Source organism: Lepisosteus oculatus, chromosome 5 (genome assembly GCF_040954835.1).
Source record: "Lepisosteus oculatus isolate fLepOcu1 chromosome 5, fLepOcu1.hap2, whole genome shotgun sequence".
In the NCBI taxonomy this organism is placed as follows: domain Eukaryota; kingdom Metazoa; phylum Chordata; class Actinopteri; order Semionotiformes; family Lepisosteidae; genus Lepisosteus; species Lepisosteus oculatus.
In genome coordinates, this window is record NC_090700.1 from 35,953,196 (window position 1) to 35,979,665 (window position 26,470).

At 43.4% G+C, this 26,470-nt stretch overlaps 2 protein-coding genes across 2 annotated transcripts; both read right to left on the reverse strand.

The window, feature by feature from the left end:
* Positions 1 to 3,280: 3,280 nt before the first annotated feature.
* Positions 3,281 to 21,922, reverse strand: mapk13 (mitogen-activated protein kinase 13). Its single transcript, XM_006628498.3, has 12 exons — positions 21,682 to 21,922; positions 17,572 to 17,701; positions 16,449 to 16,507; positions 16,001 to 16,106; positions 15,346 to 15,375; positions 12,136 to 12,183; positions 11,150 to 11,264; positions 9,305 to 9,376; positions 9,035 to 9,114; positions 7,287 to 7,365; positions 5,577 to 5,750; positions 3,281 to 5,279 (listed from the first exon to the last, which is right to left on the reverse strand). Exons 1-12 carry the CDS (start codon positions 21,795 to 21,797, stop codon positions 5,194 to 5,196), a joined length of 1,095 nt encoding a protein of 364 aa, XP_006628561.1. The 5' UTR covers positions 21,798 to 21,922; the 3' UTR covers positions 3,281 to 5,193.
* Positions 21,923 to 22,819: 897 nt separating this feature from the next.
* LOC102696171 (zona pellucida sperm-binding protein 3-like) lies at positions 22,820 to 25,383 on the reverse strand. Its single transcript, XM_006628499.3, has 9 exons — positions 24,777 to 25,383; positions 24,508 to 24,623; positions 24,315 to 24,421; positions 24,062 to 24,236; positions 23,861 to 23,975; positions 23,678 to 23,781; positions 23,535 to 23,608; positions 22,991 to 23,248; positions 22,820 to 22,915 (listed from the first exon to the last, which is right to left on the reverse strand). Exons 1-9 carry the CDS (start codon positions 25,305 to 25,307, stop codon positions 22,908 to 22,910), a joined length of 1,488 nt encoding a protein of 495 aa, XP_006628562.2. The 5' UTR covers positions 25,308 to 25,383; the 3' UTR covers positions 22,820 to 22,907.
* Positions 25,384 to 26,470: the final 1,087 nt, after the last annotated feature.

The window sequence follows — 26,470 nt, forward strand, 5'->3', positions numbered from 1 at the left end:
GTCTGTAGAAGCTAATGGTAGCCTACTGCATGTCTTTAGGAGTAGGACCTAGTGTTCACTGGAATGCTTCTTCAGTCTCTTTTTCAAGATATTACGGATTCATTGACTGTATTTAAAATAAGTACAAGAGGTGTCTTTTCCACTCACTCTAATGAATCCCGGGTCTTTCCCAGTGTCAGTAACGGAAAAAAAAAGTTTTCCGAGTGAAAAACACGAGCTAAAATGCAAGAAAAACAGGGTAACGCTATCGTTTTCCATGACCTTGCCCTTGTGGCATTCCCCCCAGAAGCGAAGCACACGTGTACATCGAGTGTTGCACAGCATTTTTTTAAGTGAAGACTTCAGTCTTCTTTAAAATTTAAGCAAGAGGTTTATACCAATGATTCTAACTCTTGTCGACTGTTTTTTACGATCCAGACGATTTCTTAATCATAGAAATGGTCATTGCTTTTCGTTTTCTAAACGGACTTTAAAAAGTTGCTGTCAGCTGTCCAAGTTTATGGAGTGCTTGTAATTTATATCGACTCTGTGCCAGTTCCTGAGTTTCAGAACTGCCCTCATTCAAGTGCGTAAACCACAATAAAATTAGGTTCAACAAATTGAGGAGCGTCTGCTTGTAAATCTGTATGCAGAGGTTGCTGGAAGCGATATCTTGAGGTGAGGGTATATTCCCCTCTCAAGAACGAGGTCTTGGGTTTAAGCACTGGGATTTGTATAGCTCAGCTCAACAAAAACAAATCAGCCGACACAGGGCCATCCAGTACCATTGTAGGGAACCACTGGTATGACTGATCTTGTGATGGTGTCTTGCTTGTTACAATGTGGTGCTCAGCTCTGCATGTTTTGCTACAGTTCAGTCTCTCAGGGGTGGGTGGAGTTGAAACTACACACCAAACACCCCTTCCCCCCATGCGCATATCTAGGTCCCACTTTACCTCCCCCAAGACACACACAGTTACATTAAAAGCTTCCCAAAACATTTTAGTGCCATTTAAAATAAAAAATGAATGAAAAAGGGATACAAAATGAATGTGTGGTAAACTGCCTAGGACTGTGAAATTACCCTCTGAAAGTGTTTTCCATTTCTTCACAGGGAACAGAAATCCAGGTGTAAGCAGTGTAGTGACAAATGTTTTTAGGAACGACCCCTCCTCCCCCCCACGAGTGTCCCCAAGTGTTGCAACACCTACACAGCTGCCCACTTCTGTCACCAGCCAGGATGATCCTCCGTTAACCCTCACATCCCTGAGCTACCTTGTAAATTGACCTTTAGTCTTGCAAATATTTTATGACACTGATTCAATCCATCTATTTTCCAACTACTTTATTATCCAATTCAGGGTCGCAGGGGAGCTGGAGTCCATCCCGGCAAGCATAAGGCACAAGGTACACCCTAGATAGTGCGCCAGTCTGTATCGCAGGGCGCACAAACATTCATTCACACTCACACCAGGGCCCAACGTTCATTTACACTGTCTTGGACGAGAACAGTGCTCAGCTACCAGTGCATCCCGCTGGGGCCAGAACCGACCAGATTGGAACAAGGGACACAGTACTTAAGATCAGATAAGATCACTTTATTGGCCATATACAATTTTTTGCATTAGGAATTTGTCTTTTTGCATACCCCAGCTTGCTCTCCATGAGACACACAGGCAGACAGATGGAGGGAGAGAGAAGCTTGGGGTCAGAGCACAGGGTCAGCCATTTATACAGCGCCCCTGGAGCAGTTGGGGTTAAGGGCCTTACTCAGGGGCCCAACAGAGTAGGATTCCTCTGCTGGCCATGGGATTTGAACCGGCAACCTTCCAGCCACAGGCACAGATCCTTAACCACAGTCCCAATTCTCCTTGCTTTAACTACTGGTGTCCCTAATAAAACAAGGACTGTGGAACACGAGGAACACTCTCATCCAGCACAACACACAGAGTGGGGAGCGAGGGAGCTGGAGGAGAGGATCCCTGTGAAGGATTTGCAGGAGAATGAAGCAACAAAGTGTTAGAGCCTTGGAGGAACTCTTTTTATTGTGCAAATCCAGCCCCAGCAACCACTTGCACAGATTGAAAAAAGGACAATCACCCTTCTTAGAACGTGAGTAGTCTTTGTGGTTTGGTAGAATGTACAAATTGCAGGAGTGATGTGTATCATGCAATTAAAGTTTATTTTGTTAAAAAAAAGTCTTTGGACTGTGGGAGGAAACCGAAGTACCCAGAGAAAACACATGCCAACAAGGGGAGAACATACAAACTTCACACAAACAGCACCCCAGGAATTGAACCCAGGGCCCCAGGCTTCAAGGCAACATTGCTAACCCCTGTACTACTGATTCCCCCAACCAAAAAAATAAAATAAAAGCAGCATTACACATTTTCTCTCCAAATCCTTTTGCTTCAGTTCTGCTTAATGGGCACTTTCAAGCAGAAAAGTTATCAGCATGTGGGCTTGTGTTGCCCTTCCCTTCCCATTCTGCAACAGCAACAACCCTCATTTATCCTGACAAGGCTTCACTTTGCACTGTGGGCAAGCTGTGTGCCAGCTACTGCAGCCAGAGCCGTCGCAATTGAAGGACAGTCAAATCCCAGTCAGCCCAGGAAAATCAGGCTCCATATCTCTTATCAGCTGATGCCGTGAGAGATGACCTTTTCACAAAACAAAAAGGCCTTGTGAACTCGCAACTCAGAACGCCGACAGTATCTAAAAAAAAAATATTTCAATATTTTGCCTCTAATGACTGAAGCAGACCTTGCTGTAAATGTCTTAGTTGTGCTTGACAGAATTGTTCTGACAAGACAATGCAAAAGTAAATATCAAGGACATTATGAGCAGAAACCGCTTATAGAAGCAGTTCTTTTAATTTTTTTACTGTGAATCATTTTATTGTTGTTACCGAGTTTCTGAGTACATTGTACGATTACCACTTTGTGAAGGAAACAAGGGTGCATCCTGAAAACTCTTTAATGGCAAGGGGTATTAAAAATGAAAAAGACTGTCCGATAACAATTATGAGATCTCAGGATACTGGCGAGTTTCATGGATCTTGAAGTATAGCTCAGGAATTTTAATATTAAATTAAGAGTGCATTTATTTAAAATAATGCTGTAAAAATGTTTTGCTTCTTTTTCCCCAGTCATTGGTGGGAGGATTTTCAAAAGAAGCATTTTATTCAACACATCCTTCCATTATTGGTTCTGTGTGAACTGGGGACATGTGTAAATCTCGACCTAATCAACAGAATAACTTAGTTTAGGATAATTTATAATAGGACACTATTGACACAATATATCATCACGGTCTTTTAGTTAAAAATGTTAAATTCAGCTTTTACATTTAAATTAAACGCTTCCACAAACTTGAACCAATTTTTTGTTGGCAAAGATAAGTCACAGGTTATTACATTAAAAATATAAACACATCAAAGTAATAAAACAAAGACAGTAAACACCAGAGTGTGGCAACATTTCACTTTAAGGACCTTAATTTGCACATATTCAATATCTCTTTATTTTACAAGGAGTAGAATAAAAAAAAACATAACACATTTAAAAAATGTACACAAACAATTAATCCAGACACCATTTGAGTTGATGCTGAATAAGCTTTACATAAGGCAATCTCAGCCCTCCATGAGATACAGAAACGCTGTGCTCTACAAAGGGTGCTTTTGAGAGTCCGAGGGATGATCTTGGTATTTTTCAACAAGCACAGGTTATCTTCTTTTTTACTGTTCAGTGTTGAATTAACCCTGCTTTAACCCCTGCTTGTTACTTTGCAGCCTGCACACTGATGCTTCTTCCGACTCTAACCTCTTCAGTACTGTAGGCTCTGGCCTGGACTGGTCAACCACTGGTCCTCCTACCATTCCTATCAGAGGAGCATGTGAAAGAATAATTCTTATCTCAAGAATAATTCTAAGATCGCCCTTTCTTCTTGTGAGCGGTTCTCTGACTCCACGACTGTGAATGTGTTTAGCTCTGCGGATTAAAATCGGCCAGCCTGGTGAACTGCTCCTGTAAGACTGAGCTTCTGAGTTGACTCAGCATGCCATAACTGTAACGTCTCATGAAACCCTCTAACGTTCTCATCCTTTTTTTTATTGGCTGTTCACCCAGTGTAATAAATTCATTTAGATAACTTATCCTGCCCAGCCAGGACTCAACCCATGAAACTCCTGTCCTGGCAATAGATAGGCTTTCCATTAGCACAGAGACATTTCTCATAAACATGGGTTTTATTTAGCACCTTTATCTGTCTGCTTCGACCTGCCTGAGCACAGTCAGCACTTCCAAAGACACCTTAAGTTTCCCATTGTCTCACAAAATGAGCGAATTTCAACCACCCTCAAGAGCATCTGCATCAGGCCTCACACTACGTACTATGCGCTTGAAAGGATAAGGGTTTATCCCTTATAGTTATACTATATATAAAGTTAATAATAGCTTTATGTTTTTTTGTTAACCCTTAGATGTTTTCTGGTTGACATTTTTTAACCAAAATAACAAACAATGCTGTACATAAAGGATGTGTTCTCAGATAGTTGAAATAGAAAAGAAGTACATTGCTCACTCAAAAATACAAGCACCTTGTTAAACTTAAATTCAGATAAAAAACATTTGACTACATATTTAAAAGTCCTGTACATTTAAGGATTTTCCAATGTGTTCAAAGGTTTTTGAAAAGTAATTAATAAAAATCCACCTAAAATAAAAAAGACACTACAAGATGATCAAAATAAAAGATGTTTTAAAGCTCCCCCCTGAGCTTTCCCCATTAACTGGACTACATCAATAAATGAAGCCTCAAACATGATCACCTGTGTGTCTCTGTGTGGCTGGAGTGACAGTAAACAATCCTTTCAGCTAATCTCCACAGAGAACTCTAAGATGTCCCAGAATCTTTCCCTGGGAACATTCAATGAAGACTTGAAAAAACACCCTCAGATCAATATGCTACAAGTAATCAAAATGGAAAAACAGCCTCATCTAGCATCTAACCATCCATCTGTTCTTATGCTGGCTCTACGGCACACTGAGCGTATTCTGCATGACTGTGGTAGGGTGATCATCTCTAAGACCTTCAGTGAAATAAGGCTTAAGAGGCTCTTCTCTCCCCTAGAGCCCCAGCAGGCATGTCTGTGTGTGTTGTCGAGTAGGTGTGTCTGCATATATGTGTGAGTCCGCATTTCTCCCTCCCACGTCAATGTGACATCGTCAGTGTGCTCCGCCTCTTGGAGTCTCGCCGTGGAAACGGGACAAAGCTCTTTACTTCCTTGAAGGACAGCCCTGGGGGAGGAAGGAAGGAGAAGACAAATAATTAGGCAAATCTTGGGTAAAAAATCCAGCAGTGTCAGAGCAAACACTAGATTTATCCACCGGGTGGCACTGTACATGAGAAAAATAGCTTGGCAAACTCATATTGGCGACTTCCTTCTCAGCAAACACGAAAGATGTAATAGCACTGAATTTATTAACCATAATACTCTGAGTTACTGTAGCCATGATCCTCACCAGGACAAGAGGACTAGACAGACTGATTATTAGTGTAATAATAGAAGGTGGAGAGTCAATGTATTGGCTCACGTTTCCACTCATTGACCGGTAAGGTGGCGTTGTCATGCGTGTCATCGTAAGGCTTGGCCTCAATGTCATCCTCGGGGTCCCGTAAGCTGTCAAAATACGGGTGAGCCAGGGCCTGGGCCGCAGTCAGTCGCCGGTCGCAGTCCAGAACCAGCATCTTTTCCAGCAGGTCCACCGCTGGCAAGAAAGAAAGCCTTAGTCTCAGCACACACACACAGAAACACAAACCTCCAGCTCTGTGTAAGTTGTTAAAAGGTCCAGCCCTGCAGGGCTGTTTGACTGGTAACACAGGAAGAAATGTAACTGCCCTATGACCCCTCCCCCCCTTACCCCCCCATTCCAGTTAACCACAGTTTCACTTTTTAATTAGCAGCTCAAAGCTGCTGAACACAGCGCACAGAACCTGTTACCATGGAGACCAGCTGCACAAGGACACTGCCTGTAACTGCAGAGACCAGACTCTCACTGCGCTACCCAAGTGGGAAGAGGTGGGACGTGTGTTGAGGGTGGGAGGGGGTCTGACTGCTCACTAATAAAAGCACATGAACATACTCACACACACCAATGCACATAACTCACCTACAGTACACATGTACAGGGCCATTTTACAGTAGCAAAATGCTTTAATATTACAGAAAAATGCTCAGAACCTGTACCGGCAATGTGTATGTTACCTATTGAAATTATTTGGTATAATGATACTAGCAATGGGTAGTATTATTTCACAGGGAGTATTAACAGCTGTATTAGCTACACCAGTAAGAGCTATTGCAGTATAATCTATACCATATTGCCTGATGCACTACTAGTTATAGCAATTCTTGCTATGGCTGTATGAATAAAGGTTGCACGGGTGTAGAAATTAATAGCAGTATAGATGTCGGTTGTAGAAAGTAACAGTAGTATCAGTGACGGGTGTACAGGGTAGCAGCAGTATCAGTGACGGGTGTACAGGGTAACAGCAGTATCAGTGACGGGTGTATAAGGTAACAGCAGTATCAGTGACGGGTGTACAGGGTAACAGCAGTATCAGTGACGGGTGTATAGGGTAACAGCAGTATCAGTGACGGGTGTACAGGGTAACAGCAGTATCAGTGACGGGTGTACAGGGTAACAGCAGTATCAGTGACGGGTGTATAAGGTAACAGCAGTATCAGTGACGGGTGTACAGGGTAACAGCAGTATCAGTGACGGGTGTACAGGGTAATAGCAGTATCAGTGACGGGTGTATAGGGTAACAGCAGTATCAGTGACGGGTGTACAGGGTAACAGCAGTATCGGTGACGGGTGTACAGGGTAACAGCAGTATCGGTGACGGGTGTACAGGGTAACAGCAGTATCGGTGACGGGTGTATAGGGTAACAGCAGTATCAGTGACGGGTGTATAAGGTAACAGCAGTATCAGTGACGGGTGTATAGGGTAACAGCAGTATCAGTGACGGGTGTACAGGGTAACAGCAGTATCAGTGACGGGTGTATAAGGTAACAGCAGTATCAGTGACGGGTGTACAGGGTAACAGCAGTATCAGTGACGGGTGTACAGGGTAACAGCAGTATCAGTGACGGGTGTATAGGGTAACAGCAGTATCAGTGACGGGTGTACAGGGTAGCAGCAGTATCACAATGGGTGTATAAGGTAGAGGCAGTAAATGGGGTTCCAACTGTGGCAAGACTGGAAGTGGATGTATGAGCCGTGGGAGCACACAGACTCACCAGCTGGACTGGCTCGGGGGAACAGCAGGGAGAAGTCCTTCCTGGGGAAATGTGGGAGAGACCGCACATAGTTCTTCGCCTGGATGTCACCACACAGAGTGAAGAAAGAAAGGAGAAGCAATTGAATGATCTCGGCAAACATAACAAGCATAACAAGCAAGCTATTAACAACAACTTCTCAAATAATAACAAATTTCCAAATTAGGACTATCTTGAATGTTGCTTATAAATATACTGAGGTATTAGCAGGGATTGGTTACCACCACATTATTATGACACAGTTAACCTATTATGAGCTTTAAATATTTTACAACCTTTACTTTTAAAGTATTTACTTTAAAGTATTACGTTAAAACAGTTAATTACCTTAAAAAACACAATTAGAAGCTACTCAAGCTTCATTTAGAAAGGGGTGCATCATCTTAAAAGTATAATCTGATTACTTTATTCCCAACCCAACCCCCACTGACTCCAAACCAGAGAACCCCCACTGACTCCAGATCAGCAGAACCCCCACTGACTCCAGATCAGCAGAACCCCCACTGATGCCAGACCAGAGAATCCCACTGAGTCCGGACCAGCAGAACCCCCACTGAGTCCGGACCAGCAGAACCCCAGCAGCTATATCACCCTGCAACCCAAACTGGCAAGCCACTGAAGCTAACAGATGTGAGCCTGGTCAGTACCTGGATGGGACACCTCCTGGGAAAGCCAACGTTGCTGCTGACAGTGGTGTCAGTGGAACCAGTAGCGAGTGCTCACCTAGCTGCCTGTGTGGGTCCTAATGCCCCAGTATAGTGACAGGGGCACTATCCTAGCACCATCAACCATCTATCCATGGGATAGCAACAGGAAAACTGGAAGGATGGAGGATGCTATGCCATGGAAGAACCTGCTAGTCTCTGAAACATGAATCCCCGAGACTAGCGCAGAGCCCTGCCACATTCAAGTGATCACCTCCAACTCTAGGGATTTTTCTATCGTGGTCTACTTGTGCTCTCTTACTATAACTAAGAAAAAAGCAAATAGGTTTTCAAATGAGAAGAGGCCATTTGGCTCATTTGTGCATCTGCCAGTTTACTAATCTACAATGTTAACTGTCATGCCTGGACTGGGAGCCATTGCCAAGGGTGAGCAGCTCATTCACACGGGGACCAGTCGCGAAAGAACAAGGTTGGGCTTCCTCACAATTAGACCAACTGTCTATCAATTAGGCAGCCAATCCACCGGTCAGTCATCTAATCGAGCGGGCTATTTAAGGCTGAACTCTCCACTAGATCGGTGCTCTGACACTGAGCTCTTACTGCTGTAAGGCTACTGCTTATGCACTCCTAAAAACACAACTTTCTTCACTATCACTATCGAGCAAGCATCGATCCAGCAGAAACATGTCTCTACCTGGAAAACCTCTAGCCAGCACTCTCCATCAACCCTGCTGCCTCCTTTCAGGCAGCTCCTCTCTCGCTGGTCTCCCTGCCCTCTTCTCAATAGACAGTCCTCATCCTCCCAAACTGTTGGCTTCACTCACTACTTAACCTCAGAATGTATGCTCATCCCTCTGCTCCCTACTCACTGCTTCACTACCATCTCACCTCTCTGGGATCTCCTGGAAAATCCCCAGAATCTCGTGCTTTGTGATCTTGCTGCAGGCCTACGCCAATCTTAGTCATATTATACTGGGTACAGAGATGGAGAATAAAGAGAGATCAAAAGGGTGCAGTCAGACTGGATATGACAGAGGTCTTTACCTCCTGACTTTCCAGTTTCTGAATGAACTCAGGACCTGGCACACCTGTGACCTTCATAATCTGGGTGAGCTGGTCCATGTCTGACGAATTAGAGGTCAAGGGTGAAAGCGCACAGAGTAGGACAGGGACATGAGAGTAATTCTTAAAGGTTAAATGGACAAAAATGGAAAGATCAAGTAAAATTCACATTAGAAAAGGGGAAAACTAGGTAGTGGGTCTCTTACCACAGACCCCCCCCCCAGATCGAAATAAAGAGAATAAAAAGGATACAGTCTTTCCCCTTAAAGAGCGTCCTGCCGTTTATCATCTCAGCCATGATGCAGCCCACAGACCAGATATCCACTGTGGGAAAGGTGAACAAAGAAAGAACACTCAGTGAGAAAAAGGATGGCAAATCATTGTGGGGCAAAACTCAAGACCTGCTCCTGGGTCTATACCATCAAGAACACAGAACTCATTCCCCAGCACATTTTTGTCAAAATAGAATTACTTTAACATGTGTCAAACTTTACACTGAACATTCTTTCCTTAAAAATGCTATTTTAATCATTTTAATATTGTTAACATCATTTTTGCTAGTTACAATAATGTTCAGCATGCATGACACCATTATCTTCAGACTGTGACATAAAGATACACAGATGAATGTAAATGACCTCAGTTTTGGTGCACACTTGGGCAGTACTAAACTAAAGCTGAGACATGCAACAGTCTACTACTGGACAACACCTCAGACAGTGGAGGCAGGCATCCTTATCCCTACAACCTACTGTATATCTTATTGATCCAAAATCAGTAGGTTTTTAGATGGATTTTGGTGATTGACTAAGGGTCTGGCTTAAAGCGAGACTGCAACTCTATTTTTATATTTCAAGGTTAGAAAGAATCAGCATTGATGCATGGATTTCAAACCACCATAAAAGTGAAATGGACACAGTAACTTGTAAAATCACCTAAAAGACAAAATTTCCAGATATGCTCAGCACCATATTGTGCGATTCAGACTTCCAGTGACGTGTTGCAGCCTTATTACAGTTAACATGCAGGCTTGTGAATACATCTCTTTTAATCCGAAAGAAATATTTCTTTTTGATTTCAAGACAGTTATGCCGACAAATACTACTTACTTGCAGATCACTTTGGAAAATGTCTGCGGTCAAATGTCAGCTGCAGAGCCTGTACTTACTCGCTTGTGCATCGCATTCCCCGACATTAGGGTGACTAGTGAGCAGGAAGGGCTGCATCACGTCACAGTTCCTGGGAACTTGAATGCACGTTTGTGACAACATGGCGACTGTCCAGTGCTTTCACAAACATCACGATTTTGTGCTTAATTTAAAATTTGTAAAATTTTTCTATGACGTCAATTTATTTTGTTGCTGAGATTTAATAACTGCCAGAGAAACTATGACTGCAGTTCCCCTTCCAACCCATTCTCCTCCAGGGGAAAAACAGCAGAACCCTTTCCCTGAATCTGCCTTCAAGACTGGGCTCAAGGGTTATTGGCAGCTGTGTTTTACTCCCCACTTTTCAGTGAGAATTAAGGTGCTATAGCTGCAGATTGAAAAGACCGCCTCAGTGTTATGGTATTGGGAAGCTGTACATTTTCACAGCCAGACTATTCAAAACCAGAAAAAGTCTCAATCCAAGTATCATAAGTGTCTGCGTTAAAACATCACTGCAGCTATGCGTAGGAAACAGATGAAGCCTAAATCAAACGCAAATCTGATTCCTAAGAACACACATCAGGTTTTGTGCTGGAACAGAATTGAGATCTTACTTCTTACAGGCTGTCCAGTCCTGTGTTTGGGCTGCCCTACTCTAGACATGTTTTAAGGTTTATGATTTTGCAGCCTCTAAGCATTTCAGATTCCAACTGGTTAACAGGCTGCACTTTTGTACTTCTTTATTTAAAAGATTTAGTCACTTCAGAACAAAATTTCATCACAATGAAGACTTGGGTTGTACTTATTTATACAGCAATCAGAATGAAATATCCCACTCAATTATACAACGGTAAAAGAAAGGATTTGAACCCTCAACCCTCCGGTAGGAGGCTCAAAGCCTGAGGCTCTGCTGCTTTGCTGGACTAAGTGAAATGATATAGTTCCTTGCCAGTCTGAGTGTAGTGCATCCAGTTGAGAATAACCTCGGGCGCCCGGTACCACCGTGTCACCACATAGCCAGTCATCTCAGGCTCCGCATGCCGGGCCAGCCCAAAGTCCAGGATCTTCAGGACAGGAAGAGAGAAAGGTGGTGAGGCCAGGGGATCAAACCAATGAAACACACAGAACATGGTGCAATGACACAGAGCAGGACACAGAGAGGGCGACAGTGGGGGAGAATGGAAGAAAGGGATGGGCAAACGAGAGAGGAGAAAAGAGGAAACTTCAAAAGAAAAGATAAGGAGAGGGAATAACAAAAGAGAATACTGGGAGAATTGTAAAAGGACTTAATCACAACAAACAGCTTTGAGCAAAGCTGACAGAAATCCACCAGCAGATCACAAGAAGGAGACTCAAAGTCAAAGCCTACCCACTTAAGGTATCATGTCAAAAGTTCAATAAACTCACTGAAAGTAGGTTTTTATTATTGGCACGACATAACCCAACGGCAGTCTCAGCATTCTGAGATTGAGCATCAGTTCATCTCTGTGATGGACACTCACAGCTAATTCCAAAAACCTGAGCCACGATAATAAAAACCAGGAGAGAATGTAACAGCCAGGAGTTGTGTCTCCTCTTCTCTCCCATCTATGTGACATTTTGGCAACTAAAATTACAGTGAACTAGTTTCTTTTGAATTTTATAACTTATGATCATGAATTAGAGCAAACAAAATGAAAACCAGAGCAAAACGATTTTCCAGCCACAGATGTTTTTGTAAACCTCACTAAACATACCAGAGCTTTGTGGAGAGTTTTTCAGTGGACTTCAGTGGATCTCTGCGTTGGTTTGAACAGCAGCATTAGCTAATGGGCCCGCTGTTCTCTAGCTCTTTAATCAAGACCCTACAGGCTGTACCTATTGGACAGTGAACTGTAACCAGGAATTCTTTATTTGATTTACACTATGCAATGCAGCAGTAGAAACAAAAACTACCTTCAGTTCACAATCTTGATTAACAGCCAAGTTGCCTGGTTTCAGGTCCTAGGAGAAAAAAAAGAGAGTAAGAGGTTAGGGGATTAGGGTTTAATATTTGGTGCCCATTTCACTGGTCTCGTTCTGGAAAAGCTTCGTCAAACCTGGTACAGCCTCAGCATATCAATAAAGGTATTTCTGAATCTGAGTTTCAGAGACACAAAGGGAGGGAGAGACCTGTGAAGCAACCTTCACTTGTTGTCCACGAAGGTTTTGTTAAGGAAAACCATCCACAGCCCATGTCCTCAGGTGTCAGCCGATACATAAGTTCTCCAGAATCACTTCCTACTGAGGGTTACAACCCTGAAGACCTAACCACCTCATTGCAATGTACTTCACTAGAACCAGTTCTGGGCTATAGGCTATTTCTATCTGAAAGTACTGCACTGTAACTAGCTGGTAATGTACTGCTCTGTGCGTGGTCTGATTAATGACTGTGCTCCAGAATTTTTTTATTAAGGCAGGCTGGAGAAACTAAGAGTACAGTGACCCAGCTAACCTGTAAACAAAACAAGAAAAAAAAACTCTGCATGAGTGCGACACCCTGTCGGACTCTGGCATCGAGCAGCGATTATGCAGGGAAGACACGATGGCCTTGCAATGTGCTGCTGGCAAACAAGGACAGAGCCTCCACCCCTAAACTCCCCCTCTTCCTCTCCCGGCAGGATTCGAGGTCACTCTGCCACAGCCAGCTCACCAGTGGCTTCTCGCACACTGGGACACCCCCTTCAGCCTTGGGGAGGCAGGCGTGGTCCAAGTTCCAGCTGTCTGGCGACTCAGGACGGCTCTGGCCAAAGCACATGCAACCAGACAGCGCTGTCCTGTCCTACACTTCACACACAGAGCCCTTCCAGACTAGCTTTCATCCTCCCACCCCAGAATCCTCACCACTGGAAGTGGGAGCCACCCCACGTTAGAAACAGGAAATAAGAGCACAAGAAGAAGAGATACTGTTGGGAACAAAGGAACGAGACAGTATCATGGAGAAGATGCAGATGGAATTTGTATTATACAGAGAGAATTCCTGAAGACCACAAAGGTTAATATGCAGTTGGAAGACAAGAAGAACAGCACGTATTTTTTCTGTTTGTATAGAATGAACCATCTAGGGGATTGTATTGTTATTCTTGAATCTGTTTAATGTTCTGTTTCAGGTTAAGGAGCATGATTTCAGTTGGAATGTAATTTAATTAAGGGGGTGCAGCTCATAACTAAACTGGCTCAGATCCCTCTTCAGTATAACACATTGACAAAAATGTTATGGATAGTTTGCTGTTAATCATGTCTGAGATCTGCTTACACGTAATCTTACTGAACTACAAGTAATCTTACTGAACTGCTTTCATATTTAACTGAACCAACCCAACACTGTCCCAGGACAGCAGTGGTTAAAGATCAAAAGGAAGCAACAAAACGTCCTGGTCTGAAGCCCTCAGTATCAGGAGAATACATTCTTGGCCTAAAGGAACATGGTCTAAGTAGGGAGACATTCACTCACACCTGTTCGGGGCACACTTTATAGAACGGTCCTCTCCCATCCCCCCTGTCTGCAATTAGGTTTTATTGGGGGGTTGACCCCAAGATACAACCATAAACCCAGTCCCTCCCAACTGAAGGAGACTTAATTTTATATCTAACATCACTTAAGTCATTTTAAACATACAGTATAAACCAGAAACTGCATCTAACAAGGTGAAATGAACTGAAATCTGAAGGCCTATTACAGGAAAGAGTCAGGTGGGACACCTACCTGTCTGTGTTCACAATATACAGTATGTCCTGATCTGACTCAACACCACTATTTTAGGGAGGCTGACTGGGCTGACTTTTACAACAGTGAAATGAGCCCAGGGACGGACGCAGTCACCTCACTAGAGGCATTATCATCAGGAAGTCGAGTGCACTGCCTCAGAACAGGAGGCACTTCTGTATATAACGTGTGGAGGTTGTAGCACAAGCAGCATGAAAACTCAGGGTGTGGCTGAATCACTGGGGGTAATTAAACAATTTCTTAACACTAAAACCACCAGGGAACTGAGATGTGCTGAAAGAGCTTTGTCTCTTTTGTTATCTTTTCTTTTGGATGATCTCACTCTGAGTACACCGCTCACAGCCAGAAACACAGCCAGTAGCGGTAACTGCAAACAGGTTCCAGCAAGTCCTGCCTGAAGCGCTGTCTGTCGTACAGGAACATAATAGTCAGGAGTTCACCAAAGCGCTTTTCTTCCACAGCAGAGAGAACCTGTCACCAAAACCCAGACTCTTCTTTAATCTTTCATGCCTGGACACAGCCTAGGTATGGAGGAGGGCACAGTGTGAGGAAAGTACAGAATGATCTGGATACAGAATAGAAAGCCAAATCTAATCTCACTCAGGAAAATAAAAGGCCAGTTTACAAAATGGCTGACAACCAAAGATTCTACAGGATAGTTCTAGGAGAAATAGCGCAAGACTGTGACAGTCACTGATCTGCCAGCTGATTTATAGCTGGCCTGTAACTTTTAGCAGTCATCTCTGCAGCAAGAATGTCACTCCTCCAACTGTAAAACATCCTTTCTTACACCCCCCAGCCCTGGGGGGTATGTGTAGCAGAGTCAAACACAGGCATCTAGGAATCAAAACCAATTATTTAAACACACAAAAAAAGTATGTGGAATACAATAGGGTTCGCTCCTTTTCAATCTTTCAGTTCTGCATGTGTAGAAATCAGCTTAACAAAATCAGTTCCTCGTGTTGCTCATTTAAACATGCTTATCCAACCATACTTAATTCATATTTTGTTTCCCACTGAACGATAGGAGCATCACCACAGGTAGATTAAGAATTTCTTTTTGTTTACCAATGTTATTTTCTTAAAAAGACTACAGAAAACTATCTTTCTCCTGATTTGAATAATGTGTCAGTTTGTGCCGAACATACACAGGAGCCGTAGGATTCTGCACATTTAAAATGGAAAAAAACACACAGTAATTTTGTCTCTTCTGATATATTCAACAAATGTAGCCTATTTTTCCTGATTCAATTTCCTACCAGTGATTAGGTTGTCTCTTCCTACCATACTGCAGGTTCTATAACCATTCAAGAATAAAATGTTCTTTTGCTCTAGATATTCATTTCAGTGCCTGGATGGTCAGCCTGTTCAGATGATAAAATAAAAAATAATTCACCTACCCTGTGAATAATCCCAGCTGAATGAATGTACTGTGGGAAAAAAAAGGTAAGAAATAGGATGATTCATTTACAGGAACAAGGTGTAATAAAAAACAAGCCAAGAACAATTTCTACAGAAGTTGTTTTTACCCAGAATGGTTTTACACAGAAATGTAAGTTTTGTCTCATTACTTTTTTGAACAACACAGGGCATGTTTCAGGGTATTCAGTTTTTTCTTTTTCTTTATTCAAGATGTAAAAACATTCTAAAAAACATATATTTAACACTGCAGCTCTTTACGCAAAGAGAAAAGAGCTTTTAGCAAAGTGTTGCCAGTGCCTAGAACAGGCTATGAAGCCAAATAGTTCAAGCTGATACCCTTGTTTCCTTAAAAAAACAGCTGGGTGAAATCTCTTAGCTTAATCAACAAATAGAAACATCTCAGACCAGTGAGTTGTATTTCATGACCTTAAGTTCTTACAACACAATCAGATTATCTAAAAAAAAAGAACTTTGATTAATACCAGTATACCAGATTAATACCAGACTATTGGGGGTTAGAGCTTTAATGCCAAGAATGACGTGACTTGGGGAGATCAGATAAACTTGGCTTCAGGCTGAAATAAAATTGCAGGCTCCTCTTAGAGAACGTCTATTTGAAACTGACTCACCTACCTTTAACCCACTGAGCATCTGGTAGACCAGAAACTGGATCCTGTCCTCAGACAGCAGGCCCTTCACCTTGGACAGGTCAGTGTACATGTATGGCATCACCAAGTAGCTTCAAAGCAAACAAAAACAGCGACAAGAACAATCAACAAGATTCACATACATTAAAAAAAAGAAGAAATAGCTGTCATCTCCAGCCATCACAGGCCACAAGGTCCTGTGATTCTCTTTCCATATAAACTTTCAAAATGCATAGTCAATTCATCTCTTTCCCCAGGTCTGAATTGGGCAATGATCTAAACAGACAACTCCTGATTTGCAACACAAATTTCACATTTCCAACAGACTGTTTTTTTCTAGATAATTTTCATTCACCCAACCACTCACATTACTGCAATATTCCCTATACCCCATTCTTATAAGCTTCCAAGAGACAGCAAACAGTAAAACATACAAGTCATGGAAATCTTCCAAAGAGGCGGCAGGAGTGAACACATCTAGGAGTCCGATCACCTGGAACACAGAGGAAAAGGAGGGGCTGTTTAACAAAGAGGCGAAGCCTTCATTTTAAAGCCTTAAACAGATTTTAAGCAGGATTTGTTCCATGAGTCTAGGTCAGTCCCCCAGATTGAATCTGACTGACTCTGGCAGTGGACTGCTTTTGAATACAGCACATCACAAAGGCTACAGAAAGAAAAAAAAGAATCTAAGTCCTAAAGGCCAAACAGAGCAATGCCTAGTGTGCGAGACTGAGCAAATGCACATAAGAGAGACTTCGGAGGTGTAGATTTCTGATGCAGTTAACGTGCAAATTTAAAAAATATACAGAGAAATTCCCCCAGCCTGAAACTATCAGCTGGCATTTTATTTTTGTGGTTTCTCTGGCATATTGACAGGACCCCACCACCACTACAGCAGGGAAAGGATTCTCCAGGTTTTTCCCCACAGTTGTTCCATGCCTGACATTATACATTTACCATTCATTGTTTACTTGACATCCTTCCTGAGCACAAAATACGGCATTTTAATGTAAGGGTGTATGTTGCCTTGCTTATCTTAGCATTTTAAACTACCTGAAATTCACCTCTTCAAGAGCCAAAAAGAAGTGTCTCTCCCACAACAACTAAACTATTCATCCAACACCCAGTAAACATCTATACAGGCATTATCAGTGAGAGCAACCCTGCGCCTATCACAGAAACACATAACAGGGAGCATAATTGGAACCACACCCAGGACTGGACACCAGTCCATCACAGGGTGGACAAGAACAATTTAGAGATGCCAATTAACTAAACAGGTGGGAGGAACCAGGAGCACCCAAAAACATCCATCTGAATACCCCTTCAGGACCAGCGGGGTAATAGCTCCAATCACCATGCCTAAAAAAAAGCAATTAGCAATTATCTTTAAAATACTACAGCAGAGGAAGTCTAATTATCATCATTTTGGACGTCAGCACTAGGCCATGCTACACAATGCTTCAGCTTATGTGTCTGCTCCATTTTGTGCTTGGCATTATGCTCCAGCTTGTAAAGGCAGCTCATGGGTCGGAAATGACAGACTGCCTGACTCACGTTCTCATGTTTCATGTGTTTGAGCAATCGCAGCTCCCTGTAGGCTCTCTTGGCAAAGATCTCCGACTGGAAGGGCCGATGGAGCTTCTTAATGGCCACCTTCTCCTTGGTTTTCTCATTGATGGCTGAGCTGAAGGCGAGAGGGAAGAGTCTGTCATGGGGCAGCAGGGCAGAACAAATCACGCTGGGCCCTGATGAGGGTCTAAGAGCAAGCAGGAACAAGACAAACCAGACTGCTGGAAGGTACTGCCAGCACAAGCAAGTTCAGACCACAAGCTTATCTTTTTCAAATTGCTCAGAGTGTGGCTAGGAAAGCTATGGCCTGTAACAATATAGTGTGGTTTAACACTGGACTATACAGTACAGCAATTCCTCAGCTTTTGTTTAGCTGTTCCAATTGCTTAAGGCTATTTCAGAGAACAACAAAAAAAAACATCTAATTCAGCTGATGTTGCTTTTCTTTGCAGGCTCAAAGGTTTTCAAGAGTATGGTGTTCAAGCATGCCCTGTAGGAGAATTTCGACCCAAGTAGTTTAACCTTATGTTAAAGACAAGCTCTTGTCAGCTGATTCTGACAGTGATGATTCCTCCCAGTGGCTGGTGACACAGAGACATATTTTGTAAGCTGTGTGTTTTAAAGAGAAGGAAGATACTACATTCTACTTTTTAGGTCATTTTTCACCTGTCTCTGTCTCTGTATTTCCCAGGCTTTTGAATTCGTCATTGATTTGAAGTCATTTATAGGGGTTCTGAAGACGTCCAATCTGGGAAAGTGCTTGTTCAGAGTAAAGGCTGAGTCTTACAGCTCAGGCATCACTGGTGTGACTCTGGGCTCTGCAGTTAGCCAGACATAGCCGGAAATTCCCCGGATGACATATGCACAACTTGATGAGCGCAACCAGAGTTGGATGAGCCAGAGATTGCCTTGTCCTGCTGTGCGGACAGCACCTCTGTGATGTGCTGAGTACCTGTGAGTCTGCAATGCTGTCAGTGAGAGCAGTGTCCCTCCTCCAGCTTGATGCTGACTCTGCTCTGTAAGGCACCCTGGGACTCACAACCGTGAAATGGGGAGATGGCTCTACTGGGCTCAAGTTTGGAAGGAAAACACTTAAGACCCCATAGCAGAGAATAGTGGAATTAAAAAAGTAAGGGTGAGAAAGTTTAACAATGTTATTTCTGAAACACTGAATGCCCAAAATTATGTATCTGATACATTTTTCTAATGAGATAAAACATAGCTATAGTATGTCTAAAAGGCTGGTTAATAACAGTGACCTGCACATACTCCCAGCCTCTGAAACTCCACACTGTTACTCTATATCAAAGGATGTTCTTTAAACTTCTGGCACAGCTGGACTCCCAAAAACATTGTGGAATCTCTACCACATGTGGCTCTGAGCTGTTTTTTCTCTCTTGCTGTTTTAAACCGATTTCCTGTGATTCATACTAAACTCAATCAAACCATCGCTTTCAGCTAATGTGGCTGATTTTCCAGTTTTCCAGGACATGGCCTCACAGCGGTTGGATTTCATCTATGCAACAAAATCAAAACAGCACAAGCGCCAAAGAGCTCCAATGTGTTTTCACAATCCTGTTTAGCCAGGGGAAGGATTTAAAGCTAAACACACTAGGCTCTGGTGTTTATGTCTTCTGACAAACAAGAACAGAGAACAGCCTAACTTAAACAGGAGTGCGGTATTTCACACTGAATTCCTAGAGCAGCCGGCACATTGCTATGTAGTTTATTTTACCTGTTTCAGGCACTACATCAGTTAACTGCACACCCATGCTGGAAGATCCTTATATATGTTTGTATTAGATCATAAGAAAGGTTGTAGATTAAAGGTGTCCTTTCAGTCCATCTAGCTTGTTTGCTAATTAGTAAGTTAATTGACCCAAGGATCTCATCCAGCTGATTCTTGAAAGAAGGCAGGTGCAGTAACATAGCTGGGCATCGTGTTCCAATCTCACACAACACCACACACTCTAGTATTATTTATTCTCATCAGAAAAACAACAAAAAAAGACCCTTTGAGGCAATTTCTCATTATGGGCAATGGCCTATAAAATACTGGCAAAACTGAGCACTTTTGTACAGAACTAAACTTCCCTCCTTCCCTCCCTTGCATCATGCCCTTATGGTCCGCAAGTAGAACAGGCCACGAAGGATTCTTACAACATGTCTAAATAAAACAGTGCCTGTGTGAGAGCTCAGAAAGAGCAGCAATTCATTCCACTAAATTACACTCATGTCATTTCTTATTCTACGATACAAACCAGGGGCAGAAAACATTACGCACATCAGCATACACTGACATGACGTAGGTAGCCCACACTGCCAACTGTTCTGTTCACTAAATCAGGCAGCAGTGTAGTTAAACTAAGTTCATTTGAGAGACCATAAGAGTTGAGAGTTTACTCCACCCTCACTCATCTGAACAAGAGGACATGGAGATTGATGATACTCTGTGAACACGTTCTTCTGCAGCTCTACAGAACACACTGTCCAAATCCATTCAAGACTCTCCCACCGTCCCCTGAACGCTTGATGCTCTTTCTGCCGGCTCTTTTCACATGCAGTGTAGTCTTCATCTTGACTTTGCCACTTCAGTGTGCTATATATTTTTTTTCTTTCAGTTTGTTTTTCCTTTGGTGGTGTCCGGTTTGTCCGGGCCATTCTACAGCACTCTGAGTCTCTGGAAAAGTGGTCACAGATCAAACCGGAAGATTGCTAATAATGAGGTGATGGAGAGCACTGCTGGAGATTGGGGGGTCAACGCTTCTATACCATAAGACAGACAATGAAGCACCAGACTGCACCACTGTGTTCCTCTCAACACACCATAACAACACTATGGCGTCATATCTGCACAAACATCTAATTAAATATTGCAAAATGAAAGCCTCTCTCATTCAAAAACAAACTCATTTTACAGAACCAGATCAAGCCTTGTGTTCTCGAACAGATTTTCCCCCTGGAAAGACTGTTCCTTGTAATATCTTCATTCTTGTCGGGGTAACTTATTTTGAGCAACAGGGTTTCGTTTTGGTTATCATCCTTAGCTTAACTACCACGAGCGGCATTCAACTTCTTCGTGTATTCATTCATGCATTAAATGTAATCTTTTAATTTAACGACATTGTCAGTTTACCTCGGTGGAGAAGAACATCTAATTTAAAGCGATGACCCGGAGAGTAACCCAAAGAAACGTCGCAGCTTTTAATAAAACTATTCTGAATTAATCTAAAGTATCTTTGAAGGAGATACGTGTATCTGAGGGAATCTTGGTAATAATACTTTTTTTCTAGGTGCATCTTCTGTGTGAAATTGGACTGTAATGCACTATGTGGTGAGAGGGGCTTCAATGTACAATGCACACAGCTACAAAATGCTAACTACACGAGTGAACTATATTTAAAATTGTGTCTGCTAACCGTTAAAAGCAAACAAAGGGGGTGATGGTTTCAGTTCGTGTAATCACACAAAAAATGAATCATACAGTAATTTTACGATACCATTTACATTTACTCAACGAGATTCGTTAAAACAGGCGACTTGGTTTTCATGCAGCTTTTGCAAGCTAACAGACGTAGATTTCTGCATGTTTATGTGCACGTTTCAGCTTGATACGAAGTGCGTGGGATGAATAGTTTGAATTTGATTGAGAAGCAAAGGCACGATCAGAAACTAGGCCCACTATATGAGGAGCTGAATGCTGCCAAGAGCGACTGTGCATCGCTGTACTGTACCACTAACTTCAAATACTGCGACCTTGTAGTCAATTTTAATCAAACAGCTCAGTTCGTGCTTAAATAATAGATGCATTTTTACACAGGAAATGTAAATCGGAGTAAATATTTGTCCAGATCGCAGATCCCCGTCGACTGTGTGGCTACAGCAATAAGATTCGCACACTTCAAGGCAAATCCAAGTTAACAGTTCGCTGCACTTTTCACTGCCTTAGAAGTTCCCGATATTGTAATGCTATTTTATGTTTATGTGGGAAAGTTTAAGGGTACATAACGATAATATCAATAACACTAAAATGAGACTATGTAAGCAGCTGAAACTTGAGTACATGAGCTGCGATTAATTTTAAGAGCAACTCACCACACCGTGCCGTACGCGCCCGTCCCAATCTGCTTGAGCGAGACGTATTTCTCAGACACTTCCCAGACCGTTTTGTTTATCTCTTCCCTGCGGAACGCTTCCTTCTTGGAGTTCATAGTCCCCCCTAGTTGAATTTGCAAGAGCACAGTTTCCCCCGACACTCGGAGAGAGCCGTGAAGACAACAGAACCGCTGCAAACACCTCCCCCTCACCACCCCACAGCTACTCCACCTTCGCTCAAGCACAGCACTACCACAGCAAAAGCGAAACGGCTGACGTCACACCCTCCCACTCGCACCTGAGCTAGAAAATAAAAAACCAACAGCGCCCAGACAAGCTGGCAAGTAGTTCGTTTCTGCCGACGCCCCCCTTAACTTTAAATGAAAGTGCGGATGTATACGCTATTCTGCGAGGTGCAAGAGAAGGTTAATAAACTGAACACAAGGCTGGTAGGAAACATGGTTAATTATAAAAAAAAGCTCCAATTCATAACTGGATGCCTTCAACAGATGCATTACTCTAGTGTTGCAGAGCATTCGACTTTCCCGTATACAAGAAAAAAGAGGGGGAAGGAAATCCTATTTGTATTACAAAGACATTGTCTCACTTAGAATGTCAAATATCTATTGCATGGATGTTGAGCAGAGAATTTAGGGAGTGTTTGTACTGAAGCACTGCAGACATTTCACTTTGTCTGGTGAGCCCCAGTGCCTGTGCACAACTTCTGCCCCTCTCCAATTTAATTAAGAGGCGATTCCCCATCACAGAGCAGCTTCATCTTGTCTACATGCAGGGGTGCCTTGGAGTGTTCACATTAGGCAGGAGTGGGGGAAGCGATGCATTTTAAATGCAACAAGCAAGAATGTGCCATAAAGACTTCTGCTCCAGTTTGTGGTGGCCCACACTCAATGAGGTACTGCTGTGGGGCGGCATCTTAAAATGCAAGAGGTCCTTCCACCTAAGCAAGTGGTGGGTGCATGGCCACATTTAGACTGCAAGACCATGGCAGTTTGGACAGAAGAATGAAGTAAGTGAGGGTCTGTAGAGAAGAGGCAGGATGCACCTCTACTTGTGCGCATTGTTTTAATCCAGGAAGATACCAAGTCTCCATATGCAAGAAGTGTGACCAAACCAGACATCATGTTCTCTTTTTATTTGCATATCAATTTACAGAATGTTGGCCAACAGGAACCCTTCTGGAGGGCCAGGCTGTAGTAGACTGCTCCTCAAAAAGCTAGAAGAGGGAAAAAAAGTCAGATTTAGAGATCTACCTCTTCCTCCCAACCCCCCTTCCAAAAAAAAAACTTGCCTATGTTGTCATCCTTGATTTGATTAAACTCTTCCTCTACGATCAGGCCAGGCCTCTCTTCATCCATGCTCCACGGGTTCTCTCCGGCATCATTCTGTAGTCCCACATCTTCCCAGACACCAGGCTCCTGCTTTGACTCCAGGTGGCCCCACTCCTCTCCCCCAGGAATGGTTAGAGGTGCTGTTGTGGTCAGCCGACCACCTTCATCTCCCCGCAGGTCAAGGGTGAGCACATCACTGGTTACCAGGCTCCTGGGGCCTGAAAGGGAGATGGAGGAGGACGACTTCAAGAGGCCAGGAGTCCTGCTACCTCAGGGATCTCCGCAAGGTGCAGTTTGAATTAAGCCAGGCTATGCAGACATGTTGAAGCCAATACCCAACTGACAAGCCTGTAACCACCCCCCATCCCCAAGAAGAAAATTCCTGCCCGTACCCAGATCAACAGACCTGAAGCAAGACCAAGTAGGTTAGATCTGGGTTACCTTAAATCTGTAGATTGCCTATTACTTGGACAAGCTGAGGTATCCTGATCCTAGGACACTCACCTGCATGCGAGCCCCCAACACACACCGAGTCACAGCACTTGCAAACTTCATGGTTCCCATAAAGTTCTTCCCACCTGAAGCAGGACAACAGGAGTTAACATGGGGCCTCAGAACCCACCCACACTAGGCAGAACAGAGGTTACCTTCCAGCCTCCCTATTATAGGTACAAGCCTTGGTGCCAGGTGTGACTTCAGCTTTTGCCACAACCATGGTGCAGTGCATGTACAGCTCTGTCTCCATATGCTCCTGAAAGACACCGTTACCAGGTAGTCTGAATCCATCCATGGACATAAAGAAAGCCTTGTTCAGATGGAGCAGGTTCTACCTTGGACAGCTTTTTCTGGAACACGAAGGCATCAATGGTGAACCTGAGGACATCTTTCCTCTCGTGTGGAATAAACCTGGACTGACAGCCATCAGACTTGCTATCAACCATACACCTGATGTCAAGAGGAGCAGCCAATGTTAGCCACCAGTGATCCCACACCTACTTACAAAAGTCAATTGCACCTCTTCGCACACTTACCCAAAGTTATCAATCACAGTAAACCGAGGGTGCGAATGGTGGTTTGGGGTTACAGTTGCATAGCAGGATTGAATGAAGAGCCTCTGTCCACTAGTGGCAAAATAAGCCGTAGCCTGGAAGTTCATGGGCTGGCCCAGGTAGTACTTATCCTTTGGAGTGATTCTGTTCCAGACAGCTATTAAAAGATGAAACAAAACTGTTAGGGATCACAGTTACAAGGAAACTTGTAAATGTGGGGAGGAGTTTACAGTACCATTGGTGGTAGCAAGAACAAAATTATGCTTGTTCTTAAGGTCCTTGAAGAATGTTTGTCTCGGGGCTTGTACAGGAACATAACCAATCTTGTAGGAGTAGTAGAATCTGCAAGAAGCCATATGGGAAAACCAGAGGTCAGAAGAACCCTACACTAGCACGAGAGCAGCTGAAATAAGGCTGAAAGATGGCACCTGTTATAGCGGCACTGGATGGGTACAGTGAAGGGAATGGCTCGGATAACAGGACCCTGGGGCACAGATGGGGTATACCGCAGTGTGTTCGAGTACACCAGCTGGCCACGAATGACCTGGCGAGAGAATTTCCCCCACACTGAGGTCCCGCTTAGACTTGCGTTTGCCACCAGGAAAGCGACGAGTAATCAATCTGCTAGTTGTTCAGAGGCCATTACACATTTGCCACAGCGAATACCGGACCCGCTCCGAGCGCGGAGCAGACTTACCGACCACTCGCTTCCGCATTCGTGGAGGCTGTATTTGAAATAGAAGTACCCGCGTGTAGTTTTGCTGACTTTGCAGTTCCCCAGGGTCAACTCCGACGGCTTGCAGGCGAAACCGTGCACACTTCGAGGGATTCTCACATAGATCTCGCTGTAGCCACACAGCACCAGCACCCCCGAGCGCCTGTCGGGTCTTGCGGGTTTCGGTTTTCGCCAGTATACGTGAGGAAGGAGGATTTTCCTGACGTGCTGCGGCAGGGGCCGTCTATCAGTGGAAGGCTTGAACGTCTCCTTGACCACCGCGGGAAACTGAACGTCTCTGGACATTGGAAGGCTATAGTACTTGCGAAGCAAGAGCCTGCTTGCATTTCCCGCGTCGGGTCGGACACGGCGGTATTTCTCCGGTTCGTCGCGCGGCCATTGCAAGTCAGACCGGTCCTGCTCTTCCAGGGTGTCCCAGCCGCCTGTCTCGGCAGGGATCAATACGGGTAATAACCCGGCGTAAAAGCAGAAAACAAAGAAACACCGCCCCATTTCAGCGGGAACCCAAACGAAAATATACCTGTAAATTCCTAATCAAACTCCACTAAGCCTGAAAGATGTTATGTGCAGGAGCGGCTGGTTGTTTTTATAGTGCCACTAGCAATTAGCACCAGCCACGTGGTAACGATTCAATTTTAATTCGCACAGCGTTCAAATCAATTAACTACCGATTGACAGATTGATCTCTGTAATTGTTAGCTGCCTTTGTGTGCTGGGGGGAGTGTGGACGCCTAGCAGATGTAATAGACTTGGACCATTTCACCATCTAAGACATTTGACTGAATTCCGAGTGATAATAGAATCAGCCATACAGCGCCAAGGCAAATTAAACCTTAAAATATTGTTTAATTGTTGTTTTCATCACATTCATTTTGATAAAGCGAAAAGCATTTTTTCTGTGTAGCTAGCTTTGGTAATCGTCTATTGTAAATCTGAATTAAGGGGCTTCCTAAAAGTTAAAAGTTTTCCGACGAAAGGAAAGCACAATATTTATTAGGATAGATAACCCAGGCGCCTATGTCTGTGGTCATTCCAGAACCGAACCTTCTGATAAATCTAAGTGCCAAATTGAGGTTTAATTGCTTAATTAATCCCGGTGATGTAGTTAATTAAGATGTCCCTGGACGGAGACAAAACAGAATTTGAACATTACCCTGAAACTGAGAGCTAAGCCTTCACCGAATTGCTGCTTAATTTTTGCCCGACAACGCAAAGGTCTTCTACGACTTGGGAAAGTAATTTTGTACTTTCCGTTTAACTCGATCATTTGCAGCTAGTTTTTCTTTAATGTTGTAAACGGCAGCTTTTAAATAAGAATGGCTGCCAATGACGGGTGTATTCAAAGAAAAATTGGAAACACGTTGTAAATGCTTTTTATTTATTTATTTAATTCAAATAAGCCTATGGCCAGGCCTCGCCCGGTAATTAGCAGCAATATAAATTAATTTAAGTTTTAGAGTAACTTAATAAACCTGTTCTGTTGCTATGCGGCTGCATTCGGGACTAGGTGACAACACTGGGCACGTCGTGCTCTATTGTTCTCCGTTCTATGGTTTCTAAAGTAAGATCGCTTTCATCCATTTGAGGATAGATAATAAAGACAAGAAAATATTTGAAAACAACAAGTGTTAAAAAATTATGCTTTGTTTACAAAA

Bases quoted from the DNA above. Each gene is read 5' to 3' on its own strand.
- LOC102696171 (XM_006628499.3), bottom strand. From the start codon at position 25,307: ATGGGGCGGTGTTTCTTTGTTTTCTGCTTTTACGCCGGGTTATTACCC. The intron at 24,624-24,776 runs GTAAGTCTGCTC...TTCTCTCGCCAG, and splicing joins AATGCGGAAGCGAGTGGTCG to GTCATTCGTGGCCAGCTGGT. The intron at 24,422-24,507 runs GTGCCATCTTTC...GGCTTCTTGCAG, and splicing joins ATCCAGTGCCGCTATAACAG to ATTCTACTACTCCTACAAGA.
- mapk13 (XM_006628498.3), bottom strand. From the start codon at position 21,797: ATGAACTCCAAGAAGGAAGCGTTCCGCAGGGAAGAGATAAACAAAACG. The intron at 16,107-16,448 runs GTATGTTTTACT...TTTGCTTTGAAG, and splicing joins TTGGAAGATTTCCATGACTT to CTACTTGGTGATGCCATACA. The intron at 9,377-11,149 runs GCAAGGAACTAT...CCTTTCCCACAG, and splicing joins GATGCACTACACTCAGACTG to TGGATATCTGGTCTGTGGGC.